The 21,112-nt window shown below is 33.7% G+C and overlaps 1 protein-coding gene across 1 annotated transcript; it reads right to left on the bottom strand.

Annotated features, from left to right (window-relative positions):
* Nucleotides 1-1,912: 1,912 nt before the first annotated feature.
* LOC138307461 (monocarboxylate transporter 5-like) lies at nt 1,913-19,145 on the bottom strand. The gene is made up of 7 exons (XM_069248221.1): nt 18,865-19,145; nt 7,712-7,876; nt 6,485-6,628; nt 5,620-5,766; nt 4,092-4,964; nt 3,096-3,383; nt 1,913-2,213 (listed from the first exon to the last, which is right to left on the bottom strand). The coding sequence occupies exons 2-7, from the start codon at nt 7,797-7,799 to the stop codon at nt 2,065-2,067; spliced, it is 1,689 nt and encodes a 562-aa protein (XP_069104322.1). The 5' UTR covers nt 7,800-7,876; nt 18,865-19,145; the 3' UTR covers nt 1,913-2,064.
* Between the last annotated feature and the right edge of the window lie 1,967 nt (nt 19,146-21,112).

Genomic DNA, 21,112 nt, shown 5'->3' on the forward strand with positions numbered 1-21,112 from the left:
ACTTCATATCCATATTTTCGTACTTTCACTTTCAATATAATAACACAACTGATATTCGACTCGATATTGATTTTATTCAGTCAAGTAAAATTATTCTGTTTTAATAGATTAAAACGCAAGGTACAATTCAATGTATACTAGAAAAGTGTTTGTTACAAAAATAAAAAGTTATTACTTAGCTAAAACAATATTCTATGTTGTTAATAGTTTACAAACTATAAAATATTTAAAGTATGTTAAAGGCCCACTACCTTTCCGAAACGGCTTATAATTATTAAAATGGGAATGTAAAACGAGACCGATAATTTTGAAGAGTCACAAAAATTATTAACTTACCATTAATACTACACGTATCATCACCTTATGAACAATTTTATTAAATAAAATGTTAATTTTCATAACGCGGGTCGTTTTATGTTTCCCGCCGTCGTCCTAAATACTGCGCGGTAGTTGACTATAGCTGCGCCAGGCGGCAATACAGCGAAATGGCTCTCCTCTGTTTTCATATATATACGGGAGAAACCATGCATATTTTTGGTGTTGTTACCTCATCTTATGTCATCGATTTATATTTTCTGATGTTATAAATGTTTTAACGAAACCTTTATGTTTTACTGCGGAAAGGCAGTGGGCCTTTAACAAAATCATTACCAAACAAGCAACGACAATTGTGACATATTTTTCAATAACATTTTTTTTTTTTTTTCAAATTGCCGAATCAAACGGAAATGATATACTCTAGTTGCCTTACTCTACATAACCACATATTTTACTTATTTACAAAATATATTATGCATAGTTTTTAATACGCCTCTTTTACATGTATACAGCTGTATATATTATTTTACAAATAGAGAATAAAAACACATTCGGCAAAAATATTTTCAAACTTTCAAATATTATCTTAAAATGAAAATCTATTGTCATCACCAAATTTTAAAATCATTCAAATATTGGCACACAAAATAAGAACAGTTAATGAATTCATTGAATAATCAACCGTTCAGCCAAAGTTACTGGTACAGTTTGATTAAAGGATAGATGTTAAAAGAACAGCTTCTATCAGAAATTCTGCTTTGGAGCTCCACACATCTACATGTAATGGTTTGAAATGTTGTAACATATGTTAGTAATACCCCAGGTTTGTAGAAAACACGTAATATATATATATGATCTTCAACGAGTATTCATTTCATAAATTGTATCTAGGAGTGTAAGAAACAAGATCAAGAATGGGTTTTCTTTTTTTCGAACCAAGGCGAGTAAAACTCACATTCTCAAAACCAGTTTTATAAAATTTACTTTAAAGATACCTTTTATATTTTATTTTGTCAAAAACAAACATAACGGCCATTCTTAAAATCTACCGTACTAAACACAAGACAATTTCACAATTTGTAGACTTGCCGTATAACTTTCCTATAAAACGACCTTATATGTGTATGTGAAAAAAATAATGTATTGCTGTGAATTTGTTATTTTATACGGTTCACTTTTATTGCCTAGTAGGTAAGAGATATAAAACAAACACGATAAAATGCATAAAACTGTTTTAAATAGTTAGTATAACCATTACTTTGCTACATTATCAGTAATAAGCACCAATTGTAGCTCTAAAGACGACATCATTATCTCCTAAAAGATTTTTGAGCTACAATATTGCACCTAATGTGATAAAAGTATTCCGTCTTTGCATATTACAGAGATGTATTTTTGCATCTACATCATCGAAAGTGATAAGAAATTCCATTAAAATAATAAATTCGTAAATGGAATTGAAATCGCGAAATTTTTTAGCCGCCAAAGAAAGTTGGTTTAAAATATCCGCAATTTTACTGGTCTTAGATCTTTCTCTCTCGCTCTATGGTACAAGGTACACGAGATCTTTGCACGTGCTCATGCTTAAACTTGCGGTAAGAGAATCATTCACCCTGTTTGGGGTGAGACAGGAGATCTCAATCCTCCCTGATTAAGCTATCAAACACCCGACAAACCCTCGTATTTGACAACTTAAAATCTTACCCCTCGATTGAGATTCACCCATAAGGACGTGAAAGAATTCTTTCAAACCTCCCTTTCAATGACAGTATTTGTCATATCGTGTTTCACAGCAGCTTTATCAAACAACACAACTAAAATGGCCGCTGCCAGTGATGTTGCACCCATGAAATGAAAGGTAGCGTGGTACTCATTTGTGCTGTCTCGGAGGTATCCTGAAATGAGAAGTTTTAACAAAATTGAGTTAACACATAATGTTGAATTAAAGAAAAAGAAAAGAGGCAGTAGTAATAAATTGGCAAAGATATCCATGAGCCTTAACAACTGGTAATAAGTACATCGTGCAAAGCTATGCTTATACTCTCAAGCTTTCCTAAAATAATATTGACCTTAAATCGTCTGTTTTGATTAGAATATACTATGCCGCTCACCGAAAGATGTCTTCATGCAAAATATTATGCTTATCACTAAGGGCTAAAGATTGCCCACAACATTTTTGTTTAAATATCTTTATATTTTAGCCAAACCAATATATCCTCAAATTTTCAAAACCAGGAACACAAAAGGAACGCTTTTGGGGAATAACCGCGAAATATTACATCACATATTTCATATTGGGTTTGTTTCGCTGGGTTTATTTTTGTTGTATTCCCAGTTTTCCTGAAATCCGATAATTCATTACCCCAGCGAGATATTTTGAATTCCATTATCTTTATACAGATGGTAATACTGCATATAAAGGAACTAGTGTACCGCGAAATTATAACTTCATGTATATGTTCTGTTAACAAAACCGCGAAATACTGTACTGTTGTTAAATTTCGCGGACGTAGAAATTCGCGATTTATTGTTAGACATTATTCGCAGGAGTTTATTTTCGAAAATTATCTTTGAAAGCGTTATTTAGACGAAAGGCTAAATGTAAAACCTGGTAAAAATGTAAAACCACGATTTTGAAAATTTCGCGAGGTAATAAACTTCATGAATTTGGGTGGATCCTCGAATTCAGCGAAATTAAAAACCCCGCGAATATTAGCAACTGTACATCATGCGCCCCTCGAATTAAAAGCGCAATAGGGTAACGTTAAGACACTTACCAAGGATTGGAATAATTCCAGATACAAAAGATCCTTTGAGTAATATCATAACTGCCATGCCGGTTGGAAACATGTCACGTCCAATAGAGGTGGATAGAATTGGAGGAAACACTACAAATATGATCCCAGATGTTAGACCGTAGGACGTTGAGAACAGAACGAGTGACCAATACGTCCGATAAAAAGGGGTCAGTTGCATAATGACCCCAGCTATTACTTGGGTAACCATAGCAATTTGTTGTCTCCTCACCCATGGCAGGTCTGCTATATAACCACAAACGACACGTCCTGAAATACAAATCATGAAATTTATTTCAGAATATAAACTTTATCTATTTCACATCAATTGCGAAACAAGTCGAATAAATTTTGGTGGCCCGGATATCAGAGCGAGAGAGGTCTTAAAGTGGGAAGAAACCGGAGTGCCCGGAGAAAACCTAGGCGATATGGCAGGTTACACCTTATCTTTTCACGTTCGTGCCGTAGATCGAACAACGGCCAGCAGGTAAAAGCGAGTGGCTTCATAATTTTAAACGGGAATTATGAGTTGAAAGTGACAGTGGAAAGAAGCGTAATGGAATTCAGTTAAAGAGCTATAAGTCACGAGCGTTAGATAACAATATTTCGCCCGTTGTCAGTATAATGTGACTGAGTGGAGTGTGTTGCTTGGTGTTTTCGACAGCATGTTTCAGTGATATAGCACTATAAAAAGGACAATTTACAGAAAAAGTTGCTAACGTGATCTTCATTTGTTGAAGGTATGCTGTGTCATCCACTATACAAGAACACACAACACGAATATACCGCAGTCACTAAAAACACACACCCGCACTTCATACACGCTACACACCACATACATGGTAGGCCGTCCTTACATGACCCTTGCTGTTAATAGGACGCTAATTCTTGATTAAAGGTAAGGTCAAGTCGCGACGAAAGTCATGAAAATTACTTCCAATAAGATAGAACAGAAACCTTATGACTTAATTTACTCACCCACAAAGGAACATATATTTTGAATAGAGACAAGAATGGCTATCTTCGAGTTGGACACTCCTCTGTCTTTGGCGAAAGAAGGCGAGAAAAGATGTGCCGTCTCGGCACCTACACTACCCAGGCAGTATATTGGTATAAGTAAAAGGAAATATCTATTTTTCCACAGTTTTGGGCTAAACATTTGCCATGATTTACATTCATTAAGTAGACATTTCATCGAACATGACACAGCCGATGACTTAACAGATTCGCTGTCCTTCGGACCATGTCTTACTATCTCCTGTGAAAGGTTCGTAAAATCGCCAATACTTAAATACCTATAAATATGATTTTCTGAATAAGCATTGATTACATCCGTGCCTAATGTGTTAATATGGTTAACACTTTGATTTATATCTTTAATAGGATGCACTGTGTGTTTAGGTGATGAGAGATCTGGGGCTGACACACTTGTTGCGTTTTTGCAATAGCCAGAAAGCAAGGCTAAAGATTGTTGTGTTGAATGAAAGTCACCGTATACAGTAGACAAGCCATTTTTTTGACTATGTCTTGCTTGCGACGTCTCTTTTTTTAATTGATTGATATCAGTACCCCCTTTCAGTTTGTTTCCCCTTGCCTTTTGCAGTTTTTGATAGAACTCTATTGGTCGTAGTAAACATGCTGGCGGGAGACAATTCAGCAGTACACCAGCCGTCAGCAGTAAGGCTCCTTCTAGTCTGTATTCATCCAGGATATACCTAATTAGCGGCGGTAATGCTATGCCTCCTAAGGCATAACCAGACATTAGAACACCATTAGCGAATCCTAGACGCCCGTGGAAGTATCTCCCGATTAAGACAATGGCTGTAGGATATACCAAAGCCATCCCTAGTCCTGGGGAAAAAAAGAAAATTTAATATTTATTTATTTGATGTAATTTTTAGTAACAAATTTAATTTCTAGACGAAAAGAAAAAATACAATTGTATAGTGAATTTTGGTTTGTTTTCATACTAAATCCGACCTACTGATGGCAGATTCTTTTTCTTCATACTACTATAATTAATTTTTATTTGTTTTCATACAGTTGTGTGACCGCACAACGTTCCAAAAACTGCGTGCTCACATCGTCCGCATATCGTGCATACATGTACATCGTGCGCACATCTGTGCGGTTCGGATCGCACACCGCACATCGTGCATTTATGTACCTGTTATCGTGTGCGCATTTTTATCTGTGCGGTGTGGAGATCGCAACACCGACACAAAAGACTGTTTTAGTGTCACATACACTGGGAAATAAAATATCATGTACTGCACATAGTAACCACTAAAACTCTGCATGCATTTTTATGTACTGCACATGTCACATGCATTTATATACATGCACTGCACATGTACAGTGTACATATGTATGTGAGGATACAGGTATACACTGTACCTGCATACACGTAATTATAAATGACCTGTGAACTGTAAACTATAGGCACAAAAAAGGCACGCAAAATAACTCAGTTTGCAATATCTGACTACATCTCTCCCCTGCTTACCGCTTAGTATACTTTGTGTGAGAATGAGTAGTTCAAAATTATGTACTAATGAGCCCAATCCGAATCCAGCCACCGTAACAAGGATTCCCGCCATCTGACAAGTCCGGATGCTGCAGTGACGTAACAGTGACGTCATAACGGGGACCGCTGCAAACATAGAATATATTAAATGATCATTTATCATTTTCATAGACTGCCTTATCAAACGCCGTCATATATGTTTTCCTGATTTAATATTCCATCTTTGCATAGCATAGAGTTACCTTCCTTGCGGGTGTGTATCGATTGTGACGTCATTATCATGTGAACTACATTCAAGTCGTTCTTTCTGTAAAGTATGGCGTTACGCTTCGCAAACACATGACGTCACAATCAATGCCTACCCGCAAAAAGCAGATAAATATGTACTTGAAAAATACAGAATAGCTTTTGAAAAATTCGTCGTTCGTGTGTGAAAAGGTATAGTAAAGACTCAACTGGGTTATGCAAATTCGACGTGGGTTCCACACAAGATTAAGGATGTCCATAGCAGCAGTGCAGAGAAGGGCAATCTATCAACGCTGTCGTATCGAACAACATGATTGAAATTTTCTAGTAGCGAACTTTTTTTTGTGATAGAAAGGCATGTGCATTCCTTGTATAGATGTTCAGCATCGATAACCGTCGTGGTCAAGTCGACGGCCGTTTTGCTATTACCATTGAAGTTAGGTACACTATATTAAGTCCGATATCATTAGTGAAAGAAAGTACTACAGCTTTATAAAAACCATTGCTCAGTAGTCTAACAGATTGGTTTCATAGTATAGTTTTCAATTTTTCTTTTTATATACAAAACATTTTTGAAATTGGCAAACAATAAACGTACTTAGTATACAAAAGAAGGCGAATTGTAGCGAGGATATAAGCGAGGTGGTGGAGACAGTGCTGTCATAAACTTCCAGGATCTCCACGTAGAATAATCCAAAGCTCTTAAAGACTCCGGCGTACAGTGTTGTGATGAGGGTAGTGGCTACAACAAGTAGAATAGATGTTACTGAGTCTATTATCATAGTGTGTCAAAAATGGGACAAATGTCACAGGGGATATTATTTTAGCGAATCATAATTTCGCGTTATGTCTAAGTTATGTAAAAGTACATGTAATCTACCTATTGATACTATATGGCGAATAAGACCACACTGATATCTTGCGGAATCTCAGAAATGTTCTCATCTTAACAACTGTTTTAGTATTTGAGATGACCTATTGCATGACTGTAGATAGAATAACACATGTATATCACACCCCTTAATTAACCTAATCGAATATGTATAAGTGATGTTTCGATGACTAGTACGATGTTACATTGCCACCTCAATTAGTCATATCAGTGATATGACCAGATTCTTTAAAACATAACTATCAAAATAAGTTATAATCTGATTTTCCACTATTCTCATTGGCTAATACATTTTCACGTGCTATTCAATATATTGCATATCGACTCGGTGTTTCCAGAAACATTTTAGAAACATCGAATCAATATACCATTTGTGACGCCATTACTCAAACGTGAGTTCTGCAGGGTGATGCCCTGTAGGCACCGTTCTTCATGTAATTAATGTATAAACAGGATTATTCTTTTGACATTTGTTAATCAATCCTATTAAATTACAGATCATTATAACCATAACGTTCAACAGAGAATTTGACAACACCCTATAAGTGGCTGTGATATGATGACCTTTATACCACCTGTACTTCAAATCAAATGCATTTTCTACACATTGCTTCCTCAATTGAAAACGTTATTTCGTCCCATTATACAATACATTTTAGCTTTGTTGTTCTACTTTGGCGAGATGACAGCATACACAAAAATATTTTCATAATAAAGACAGCTTTTTCAAACTTTTCGTCCCCTGAAATTCACTTTGATTAGACCATTCCCAAAGGTCACCTGGGCATGACCCCTAATGGGATGTTGTCAGATCCTCTTATCAAACGTAGTAATGATAAGGATTTGTATTTTAATAAGATGTCTTGTCATAGGAACTACACATTTAATTGACCTCAACAAAGGTCTGTAATTGATCATTATAAAAGATATTACCTGCAAGAACAACCCAGGCCCATCCCCGGTCAACTGGAAGTTCGTAGTCACTGGTGTCTTCCATGTCATCGGATATAGATGGCGCCATCGTAGTGTCTGAATCCACTTCCGTCAATGTATAGGTAGATGGATAATGAGCTGAGACATGACCCTTTTTAGTTATCACTGGAATGAAACAGAGCAGGGTTTTTGTTTGGTTTTTTTTAACCAGAGTTACATTATCAAATAGTATTCTCCAATTGTTTGTTTTGTTTTTGTTTTTGTTTTTGGCATAGTGGTATGAACAAAATGAATTGGTCAATCAGAAAGACTGATTTAGTATAAAAACAAAGAAAATTTAATTATGAAATAGTGAAACAGTGACGCAGCTGTTTACGGAAAACCACAACGACTCACCACTGAAGATATCAAATAACAGCGTTAAGAACAGGTAGTCATCCATTTATCGCATAGGCAGCCTGATTTAATTATATAATACTAAAATGATATTTGTATTCCGTCCTCAGTCGGATCTCTGTTCTTATCAGGAAGTTATACATTATGTGATTACATCCAAACCAACAATAGTGATTCTCGTGTACCATTTTTTATTATCAAAATGAGGGGCCGCGGTGGCAGAGTGGTTAAGATGTACCGACATATTACCACATGCCCTCCACCTCTGGGTCGCGAGTTCGAATCCCATGTGGGGTAGTTGCCAGATACTGACCGCTGATCGGTGATTTTTCTCCGGGTACTCCGGCTTTCCTCCACCAACAAACCTGGCAAGTCCTTAAATGACCCTGGCTGTTAATAGGACGTTAAACTAATCAAACAAACAAATTATCAAAATGCTCGACTGTCGTTTATAAAATAATAACGAAAATAATTTGGTGAATGTCCATCAAGCCATCAACAGGAAATATGGAAAAGTGATGTGATGATACAAATTAACACTTTAAGCGTTCCAAAGTAGTCTATGCTATCAAAAGTGCGAAGTACGAAAGCACACTAAACAAGACTTGACAGGGTAATTTGATTGGAAATCATTCAGATTCTTTAATGCCTAACAACTGCACATACACTACGATATACAAACTTTTTGTTTGTTTACGCCTTAAGCTTATATGGACATATATGGACATACTTCAACGGAGATAGGAATAAAATCAAAGTACTGATAGTACTCTATTCAGACAAGCCTTGTGAGATAACCCAATATTCTGTTTAACGTTTATTGAATCAGAGAACTTTACAGATTTTTTCTTGATTTTTAGAAATAAGTATTAAAGAGCACAATTTACTTCATTCACAACAAAAATTCATTCAAAAAGAAGGTTTTTAGCTGACCTAACTTTCAATATTTATTAAAATATGCTTATATTTACTATTCTGAAAATAGCACATCAAAGATACACATAAATTACATATATTGCTGCACAATAACATTATTACATGAATCAATATACATATCATGATACACTTGTTCCATTACATATAAGCATTATAAATCTTCAAAATAGGGGAAAAGATAACAAAGTTCTATTTTTAGTTATCAAAATTTGTGACAATTTACTACATAATGCTGATGTGCTAGGTGTCAGATTGTCTACCTTATTGCCAAAAGCTTAAGTTGTAACAATATACTACATAATGCTGATGTGCTAGGTGTCAAATTGTCTACCCCATTGCCAAAAGCTCGAGAATGTAACTAAACACCGAGAAATGCTTGCTATAAAACGCCCGGCCGCACACTAATCTTATCTAAGTTCTATCTGTATCATAGCTGTAGCTTAAATTAATTACATATAGAGAGCAACCAACTAAATGATTTTACATAGACCACAGTGTTAAACTTTGTTAAAGTTTTGTACTGTATTATTAAAACAAAGAAATATTAGTTAGGTATTGTGTTCTATAATTAAAGTCTAGGTTCTCATATAACACTAGATAGAAAAAAAAGTTAGGGTCCTTCTGCTCACACTCCAACCAGGGTAGCTTTATTGAAATCAGGCGCATTTTGCACTAAAATATCCGGAAATTCTAATGTTTTTACCTATTCATTATCAAAATTGATATTTTGAACCTAAATCTCAATATGAATTTCCAAATTGATATTATGGTTATCTAGGAATAATTACCTGTCAGAAAACATTTTTACTTTTGAAACTCATAATTAGCCAGCCAATCAGCAGCGGTGTTAAAATTCTATCCTGGGCTCAATCTTGTATACACAGGGGCCATTTCGAAGGTCTTATTTTTTATTTAGTTGGTTGATCCCTATAGGCACTATGTTACAATGAGAAGCGATTTCATTATGTTTTATTCAATGAAGGAAATTCATCACCCATTTCCTGGCATGTTTTTGATAAAAACAAATTGATAAAAAATGAACTTTCTACATTTGCTTACCTCCAATATTCATGAACTTTCCCTACCATTTGATTTCACCGAGTATAAGAAAAAACCTTTAAAATCACTAAAGAGACGGGGACTTCTCCAGCAGCGCTCTGACATCGTTAAATGTAGAGAACGTCACTACCTAAGGCATGTCTGACTAAAAAACCGGACAACCCCAGAAAGCAAACTTAAGGGTACTTACTTATCTACGTCATAAACGCCAGAGACGAAGAAATCTAATGATAATAAACCCGGGATTGTGGAAACAAAATATGTTGATATGCAGCGTCAGTATGTTGGTCTGTGACATCGGCCATTTTGATATGACATACTAACCGGCGAGGCGTTACTAAATGGCGAACTTTCTACCCGAATTACAGCGGATTCAGGGCTTGCTCTGGGTCAAAAATTAGATTCGCCATTTGAAATTTGCGGGTCGCGCGTCGATCTACCTGGGTATTCTTCACAAGGACAATCTTTGATATCTTTTATTTTGATTATTTCAATCCTAATACCTTTATATTTTATGTATCTTTTAAAATACATATATAAAAAGTACTTGGCTTAATTGAATGGATATGTTTACTTAATTTTCATCACAACAGAAGTACTAAATTTAAAAAACTGTGTCAAACCTGTTACAGCATCAGTCGAAATAATAAAATATAGATCTAATTTGAGAGAGAGAAAATGTGAAAATTTCTTTGAAATTTCATTAATTAAAATGTATTTATATTTACTATTAATACTTTTAATGACGTAGATTGGTGTCTTTAAAGCTGTCACATCTGAACCTCAAACTCGCGATTTAGCGGAGAAAGGGTCTTAAAAGTGTTGAGTTACATTAAATTTTATGTAAATCTACGGCTACTCTGGTCTTTATAAGTACTTATACTATCTTAATTATGAAGATAAAATGCAATTAGTAATAAAAAATGACAGTATAACAACAAATTTTGACAAAAAGGTTTTTTTCAATGAATTGGTTGAAATTAATTCGTATCAAGTACAATGCAATAAAAAGATAATAAATTGACAAGTAATATACACAATTTTTACTCATTAGTGAGATATTTATCAATCATAACGTATCATAATGTAAATATGTCAAAGTTTACATTCACTTTTATATTCTGTACTATTATAACCTAATTAATCACCGATGGAATGCCACTAAAATAATTCGTTGATGTCCGGCTAACAAACTTCGGTATCTTCACTCCACCGTTGACCTACCACAAACAAAAGACATTAATTCTAATGATATATCACATTACGGGATGCTAATCAAGTTGAGATTTACATGCCTTGCCTTACTGTATAGACAATTAATTTCGCATAATTAAAATTTTGCGATCCCATCCTGTATATTTATTTTGCGAGGGGAAATGCTATCACTAAATATCAACTAATCGAATTTCCATAAGAACGGGATTGTTTCTGATATAAACGCAAATTTTAAATGCGCTCTTAAACTAAACCCTTTGGTTCGAAGTTTTTAACTGCTTATGCATTAATCAATTAACTATATACTAGTCCACTTTATTGTTCGTGTCATTTCGTCAGATTTATTCGCAAATATTGAAGTTCTTGATAAAAACTTGACCGCTATTATACCTAAAATAAGGTCAGAAGTATAAAAGTTTTAGTGCAAGATATGAAATGGTATCTCTGATATTTTGTACTACTTTTCCTGTCTAACTGACTTTGACTGTTGCGTTAATATAAGATTACAATATAGATTGTTATGGGTATAGGTCATTATCGTATATGTGATAAAAGAAATAGGTCATGTCATTCTATTTTTGACCTGGGAAATCAAAACAAAGTCATGTAATATTTTACAGTAGCGTATTGAACTGGAGCAAGGCATGTGGAAATGACCATGCTTTTCAAACACCAGCTTAAATAGGTTGTATTTAATTTTTTCTTTACGAATATCATATTCCTCCATAATGAAAGGGATGTATATCTAACTAATACTCTGATAATTTTATTTCCACTCCAATATGTTTAATAGTACGACTCCCCTTGCTGGTTATCTTTGTATAAAAAATACATCACTCACTATAAAGTAGTTTGAATAAAAGTACATTTTGACATTTGATATCAATTATCAGGACATTAGACATTTGACCATTTGTTTTGAAGACCACATGGCTAAAAGACAGCTTGGTTAGGAAGCTGTTTCACTTTGATTTGTGTTGTTAGAATACTTAATAGCAGTTAGTTTTTAATATTACTCAATAAAATACAATATATTGTTAATATTATCGAATAAACACCACAACATTCAGATTTCTGTTCTCTAATAGGTGGAAATATATTTCAGCCCAGTGATTAACACTGGGACGAATAGTTCTCTACATGACATCATTTTCAAACAGGAAGTCATGAAAACATCATTTTGTGTGTTATTGATCACAGAATCCACCTCTCCTAATACTGAAATATTTCGTCATTGGTATCCACATACATTAATAATGTAGAAGCGACCGTGTTCGACCATACTGAATTTTCTCCTCTGACAAAAGTCATAATGTCGGAAGTTGAATTCAATTTCACATGAAAAAAACTTCCAAGTCAATTTCATTTTAGGCCAATTTCACCTGAAGAATTCTTCATGTGAAATTCAGGTCAATTTAAGATGAGTTTCAGGTCAATTTCAGGTCAAGGCTTTGACCTGCAATGAATTTTGTGCTGTTTTTAGGTAATTTTTACATGAAAATTTCACCACGGTGTATTGTTTACATTGTCAACTCACGTGATCGACAATAATTGACGAACCAATCATTTGTCAATCCCTTGTATTGATGAAATAAGGTAAAATAACAATGGTTGTTACGTCATGCAAGTGCAAGTATAACGTCATATTTAATTTTCCATAAAAAATGCCGTCATATTTCCTCACAAAGTAATGACGTCACAATTGAATATCATCTTAACAATAATTGATAAAGTTTGATATGATGTCAAAAGTGCGCTATTATGGTTGCAATAAGCCAATACCCCTGGATTGATTTCATGAATTATATTTACATCCTATGAACAGCCATGGTCATTCAAGGAAGGCTTCCCGTACGCGTGTATGTGGTGTGAGAGATTGCGGTATGTTCGTGTTGTGTCTTCTTGTACAGTGGAACTTTTGCCCTTTGTATATCGCTATTTCACTGAAGAATGACCCCAAAGACACCAAGTAACACACCGAAATAATGATTTCCTATGTCGTACAAGAATTTAAAAATAGTAGGTTAAGCTCAAACAATATACGGGCAAAATATCCTCGAGTAAATTCAGTTAACTTTCATGTGAAATTTTTCCATGTCAAATTTATCTGTAAAAGACTATTCTGGTCACGAAGATAACCTGAAATTGACCTGATTTTCACATGAAGATTTATCAAGACATTGACCTGAACTTTATTCTCGTCAGGTTTAGTTATGATACTATATTCCTAAATATGTTTGTATTTTTATAATTTAAGCATGATATGTACAGGTAAATGTGACATATATAGTATCGAGTACAGGTAAATAGGGCAGGTAGTCTTGATTACAGGTGGATATATCTTGATTACAGATATATATGACATGTAGTCTTCATTACAGTTATATAGGATATGCAGTCTTGATTACATGTAAATATGACATGCAGTCTTCATTACAGGTAGATATGGAATGTAGTCTTGATTACAGGTAAATATGGCTTGTTGTCTTGATTACAGGTAAAAAATGATATGCTGTCTTGATCACAGGTAAATATGACAAGTGGTTTTGATTATAGGTAAATAAGATATTATATAACAGGTACATGTAAATACCACTTCGTTTACACTCACCTTTTCATCAAACGTTAAACATCACACGATCTACAGTTCCTTTAAGACAATTACATCCCCAGATCTCGATCTCTAGTTATGCATGTACATATCAACGACTCTACGGGCTTATATAGCCACTCTGATATTTACATGTTTGGAGGCAAGTTCCTTTTTGACCTTTGACCTACGATTGCCATCTTAACAGACAGGACCTCCTAAAATCTAACCTATTTAGATTAGAAGAAAGAAAACACTATCAAGGTATCGAGGTGATTTGACGATTTATTTGTTTCTGTTGTATTATATAGATAGATATATTGCGGAGATTATTATTTTAGGATAAACTTTGATTTAAAGATGGGTTAATCCATAATTTGGCTTAATTTTCATTTTCAGTAGAAATATTTCCTTACTTTATTTTTTACCTTTCCTCGGTTATATAAGGTATTAAGTTGTGTTGACACTACCTATAGCTGGTAGTATACGTAATTACCAATCATTTGTTATTGGTTTAATTATTATTTAATGTTTGGTTTGATAAGTTTACCGTCCTATTAACAGCCAGGGTCATTAAAAGACGTGCCAGGTTTGATGGTGGGGGAAAACCGGAGTACCCGGGGAAAAACCACCGACCAGCGGACAGTACCTGGCAACTGCCCCACATGGGATTCGAAACTCGCGACCCAGAGGTGGAGGGCATGTGGTAATATGTCGGTACATCTTAACCACTCGGCCATATTTAATGATTCAATTTTGCTTGTTACGAGGATTTTCATTGGTTTAAAACTTTACTTTAACAGCCCATAAAGTAGCAAATGGCGTCGCCGTTTGTAACGTCTCTTCTGATTGACTGAGATGACAACGTAAGGATTTCATAGACAAAAGAGTCCCAAAATGAATTTTGAGTATTATAGAGATTATCTTTAGTAAATTGAATTATAAGGATTAATTTGAATACATTGTTTCTGTTATGGAGATATAACACAAAAATCGGAGTGTACTCTCATCATAAACCGCTTCGCAGTTTATTTAGAGTACACTCAGATTTTTGTGTTATACCTCCATAACATAAAAAATTATTCACTATGAAAGTTACATAAGCTAAAGATCTTAGGTCAATTTGGCATGAAAAAAATCTTTACCAGAAATTCACCAAAAATTAATGTCAATTTCATTTCAGTTAAATTTCCCCTGTAATTGACTTGAAAATTTCTTCATTTCATGTCAATTTTATATGAATTTCAGGTCAAGGTTTTGACCTGCAACGATATTTTTGATCTTTAAAAAAATAAATTTGACCTAAAATTGACCTGAATTTACATGAATTTATCTGAAGGCATTATGCCTGTGTAATAATAATAATATGAAGGTTATAATATACTGTAAATCAACTTATTTTAGCGTGCGATTTCATTTTGCGTAATTCTAATGCGATAAAAAATTGCGAAATTACTTCTCCGCGAATTTTTTTTAAATACAGGTAAAGTACAAATCACAGTACTGTAGGTCGCGAAATTAAATCTCTGTGTAAATGTATTGAAGTTTAAAAAACGCAAAATCATGTCACCGTGAAAATTAGTGTGTTTACAGTATATAGTTCAATAACATAAACAACGATACAGAGAGCGCGATGATACTAACTATATGACTTCAAGGGGTAAATGCAACAAGTGTAAAAATAGAATTAATACATTTGCGAATAAGGAATGTTATGTGTTAATGAGCGGGAACTGTTGGTGTCAATCATAATACGCTTTACCAGCTTCTAATTCTATTAAGTTTTTTGTAAGAGTTTCTGTGTAAACGGCAATAATTTACAAATTATTAAATTTAGCTCTTGTTTGTCTAATTACAAGCCAAAATTATTATACCGAGAATCATCATTCCCTAGAAATATTCAACGTGTTCCAATCTTTCTAGCCTTAATGCAACAACATTTCATACAATTTGTCTTCATATTAGCAACAACATTTCATACAATTTGTCTTCATATTAGCAACAACATTTCATACAATTTGTCTTCATATTAGCAACAACATTTCATACAATTTGTCTTCATATTAGCAACAACATTTATTACAATTTGTCTTCATATTAGCAACAACATTTCATACAATTTATCTGCAAATTAGCAACAACATTTCATACAATTTGTCTCATATAAGCAACAACATTCATTACAATTTGTCTTCATATTAGCAACAACATTTCATACAATTTATCTGCAAATTAGCAACAACATTTCATACAATTTGTCTCATATAAGCAACAACATTTCATACAATTTGTCTTAATATTAGCAACAACATTTATTACAATTTGTCTTCATATTAGCAACAACATTTCATACAATTTATCTGCAAATTAGCAACAACAATTCATACAATTTGTCTCATATAAGCAACAACATTTCATACAATTTATCTTCATATTAGCAACAACATTTCATACAATTTATCTTCATATTAGCAACAACATTTCATACAATTTGTCTCATATAAGCAACAACATTTCATACAATTTATCTTCATATTAGCAACAACATTTCATACAATTTGCAACAACATTCATATTTCTCATATAAGCAACAACATTTCATACAATTTATCTTCATATTAGCAACAACATTTCATACAATTTGTCTCATATTAGCAACAACATTTCATACAATTTGTCTTCATATTAGCAACAACATTTCATACAATTTGTCTTCATATTAGCAACAAATTTCAACATTTCATACAATTTGTCTTCATATTAGCAACAACATTTCATACAATTTGTCTTCATATTAGCAACAACATTTCATACAATTTGTCTTCATATTAGCAACAACATTTCATACAATTTGTCTTCATATTAGCAACAACATTTCATACAATTTGTCTTCATATTAGCAACAATATCAGGAATACATTTTCCAATTTAACAGATGCCAAAAACGTAATGTAATTGATAAAATCTTATTTTGATTTTTCATTAATCTTTTCTCAAAATCCAGTACAAATCAAGGTAACTATATCAGTCGGAACAAAAGTTTGAATAAAGGACATATTGTTATTTTAACTAGACAGTGACAATAAAAATAAGAAATTTAAATGTTTTCAACGTGTTAGACAAGGAAGAAATCTAATGCAATAACTACTTTAAAAACAAATATACAATTACAGTCTTTGACAATGTTTTTTTTTCGCTGCTAGTCATTCGGAATAGGCCAATTATCTAATCACTAGTCCAAATTAAATATACAGCCGTTTTGTTTCAGCACTTCAAATTCAGTCATGATCAGTTTACAATGTTTTACCCAAATTGCATAATTTCGTGAACACAAATTCTCACAAAATGATGCATCCGCACTGAAATAATCCCATAGAGAATGCACTCACAATGTGTTGAAAAATGTAGCGTTTAACGATATTAATCGAATGGTGAGCCACTAGTCCAATCGGTCTAGTTCATTACTACTAGTCATGAGCATCGGACTAGAGCTTAAAGTCGCCCACACTAATTAATCACATTTATACAAACCGTAGCTATAAACTACGTTAGGAATAAACAGTCAATTAAATCTTCTTACTTGAAGTCTGATAAAAATTTAAACGATTGAAGTTTCATGTACCGTAACTGGGCGAAAATTTTAAAATACTATTTTTCTCCCATAATTTATTAAACACCATTAGGTTTGCCTCATGAAACTGTAAATATCATTCAAATGGACCGACAAACAGGTATGATGGCTTCTAAACATTAGTTACATTACAAAATTGATGGACAGTAAAATTCTTATTTTTTTATGTCTTGTGTATGTTTAAATGGAAACATACCAACAGAAATCACTTTAAAATCATATTCAAATGTTATCTGTAATTATAAAATTACAGTCTATGTATTGTAGGTATCGTAATTCTCAAAATATTTGTAATGCTTGATGGTGAATAGAATAGTAAAAGTTCGGATCGATTCATGATCATGAGTATGAAAATTACGGCACATAAAACTTTAATTGCGGATTTGATTCAGCTGGTCAAAATTGCAACACTGAGTTGGTACTGATAATCACATTACAAAATCAGATTTCAATGTTCTGTAAATCACATCAACCTATCAAATTATACCGTACTGATATTACAGTAAACCAATCAAATTACATTAAATTGGTAATCACAGCAATCAATCAAATTACAATGTACTGAAAATCACAGCAAACAATAAAATTACATTAAACTGAAAACCACAGCAAGTAATAAAATTGCACTGTGCTGAAATCACACCAAGCAATCATATCTGATCACATAATTGTCTATCAATGAATAGAGATGATAAGGTTCACTGCTAACGTAGCATCAATTATTAATCAATAAATACACAACACCATGTGCATACCATGACATATGAAGGTTTACGTTCTTAACATTAATGAAATTCTGAGAGAGCTGTTAAGAACACAAGTATAATATACTCGCCCAGTACATCTTTCGGTCTTTCCAGACAACACGAAAACAGTATTTTGATACCTAGAATTTATCAGTTGTTAGGTCTTTCGGTCTTTCCAGACAACACGAAAACAGTATTTTGATACCTAGAATTTATCAGTTGTTAGGAACACATGATATTCAAACCAACACACACATTATGTCAAATTCGGTATCGACCAGAAATGCATTTAAATTCCTATGCTCGATCTTAATATTTAACGATTAAAGGATTGTTAGATTGCATTTATTGGAGATAAAAGTTATACAATCTGATTGGCAAATAAATAGAATAGCGCCCGTTAACATAGGTAAACAAGACTCACATCCATTTATATAAATATTAATACACCAAGTCTAGGCTGCATTTATTGGCTCATAATGCAGATCACGATTATCATTAGAGTAATGGGAGACGCGGTGGCAAAATGTAAATATCAATATATAATCATCTGTTCTTGCTATAAAATATGCATACTTACGCTGATGTATCAGTTGGCTTTCGGAGTCGTTTGAAAATACAATCACATCTACTGGGAATGAAGCTACAGCTATCTTGTCCGCGATCAGCTGTGTTTATTGATCGTCTCCGCCACACATGCCTTTGAAACGTCTGTGCTGTAAACAAGAACACAACAAAATGTTCACGCTCCATTCATAATGGAGCTTCACTTAGTAAAACAGTATACCGTCAATTATGTGGCTTTTATCACATACATTATCGGTTAATACTGCACACACCAATGATTACAATGGCATGCACTGTCCCAAAAAGTATTGCACTGTCTCACATATCAACTGGTGTTAAATAATTGAGAGGCTCGTCATCATATCACGTTCAGAGCCCAATCACCTTAAGCCTTTAAATAGACCAGTGTTTATTATGTATCAACACAACAGTTGAAGAATAGTTACAGCAGCTATATTCAGCGATTGTGTTGACTATAAGCGGACCAATATTTTCGCGATTTGATCTAAAAAAAAAAAAAAAAATTTCAATTTTTCGCGATATGGATTTTAAAGGTAGATATCATTCAACCGTTTATCTCCATTTTGCGGATCAAATTTACACGATCATAACCATGCGCCGCGAAATCGCGAAAACATCATCCCCTCGAAAACAACCGGCTATACATCGTTCATCTCAAACTCCAACCAGGGTAGCCATTTTGAAATAAGATGCACTTTATCCTGAAAAATCATGAAACTATAATGTTTTTACCTATTCATTATCAAAACTGATATTTTGAACTTTTTCGATATGATGTTACAAATTCATGTTACCCACAGTAGGGATAATTACCGGTCAGAAAACACTTACTTTTGAACTCATACTGAATCAACCAACCAGTGACAGGGTCTTAATTCCATCGATGGCTTCTATACACAGGGGCCATTTCAAAGGTCTATTTTTCCCTCTATTAGTAGGTTGTTCCCTTCTGTATGTTTTGCTGCAGCCGTGGTAATTATTGCGAGGCGTCCATTTCGCGATTCTTATTAAGATATTATAGACTAGATCTGGGCGTCATTTCCACCACCAATAAGAACATTTCCCTATGATACACACTCAGTATTTACACGTACCAACAAAATATTTTTCGCGATTTTTTTTAATCATATGCAAGATGAAAGCATCATATCATACATTAGAACACTAAACTCAAAGACTGTAAGAAGGTTATTTTAATACCTTTGAATTTATCACTTAGTTTTATATACAGTCCAATACAGGTATGACGAATTCCTGGGACCCTTCAAAACCTTTTGTATTATGCGGGTTTCGTAATAAGTAGGTTAACATTTGTGTAACAGATACAGAAATGAAACAAAATGAGACATTGGACAGAAATATACTACATGTATTGTCTAAATGTAACAATTTTTTTTCAGTAGCAATTTCCCAACTTCTTAATTACTATACTTATCTGCAATACATTTTTGTGTTCTAATGTTTTTTTATTCATGCATCTTAATTTCTTGTGTACTAATGCTTTTATGTGATAAACTATCGTATGTTAATTTTATACTTTTTTGTCATGTTTTGTCGCAGAATTAGCGTTACTGCTCTGATTTTATACATGACTTTTGAATGTTTACAATATAATAAATGACAATAAATGAAGCGTTTTAAAGGGACAATTCACTCAGGCTAATTCTTTTACATAACCAAGAAGCAAAATATGGCATAAATGTATTGTTCTACATTTCTTATGAAACATATAACATAAGATATTGACAAATTCCACGTCATTATTTAGTATTTTAATTGATACCGTTGTAATTACAAATCGTTGATCAATACGATTAAGCAGGTACAATATGTACGCTGTACCCATACCCGAGCCAAAGTCACGCACGTTAAACAAATGAACTACATAACCACTGTGGAGGTGATATAATGATTTTTTAGGCAAAACAATTCACCTAATAAGGTAAACACACTTCTGTCAGAGCGATTTGAGCAGTTCTAGACAAAAGTAGCATTACTCTACGAGCAAGGGACTGGGTTCGGCATACAAGATATTCGACCACAATGTGTAATGGCGGACAGCGAGTGAGTTTGAACATTTCACACGCATTTCGCCACCATGGGATTTTCTGACATATCACAGTAAAACCGACTGATCTAATTTCCATTAGAACTGGGGGTTTTCCGATATATATACAAATTTTAATGTTCTCGTAGAATGAATTGTTCCTTTAAGTGACTTATACTTACTTTTCACGATA

This window comes from Argopecten irradians, chromosome 14 (genome assembly GCF_041381155.1).
Source record: "Argopecten irradians isolate NY chromosome 14, Ai_NY, whole genome shotgun sequence".
In the NCBI taxonomy this organism is placed as follows: Eukaryota; Metazoa; Mollusca; class Bivalvia; order Pectinida; family Pectinidae; genus Argopecten; species Argopecten irradians.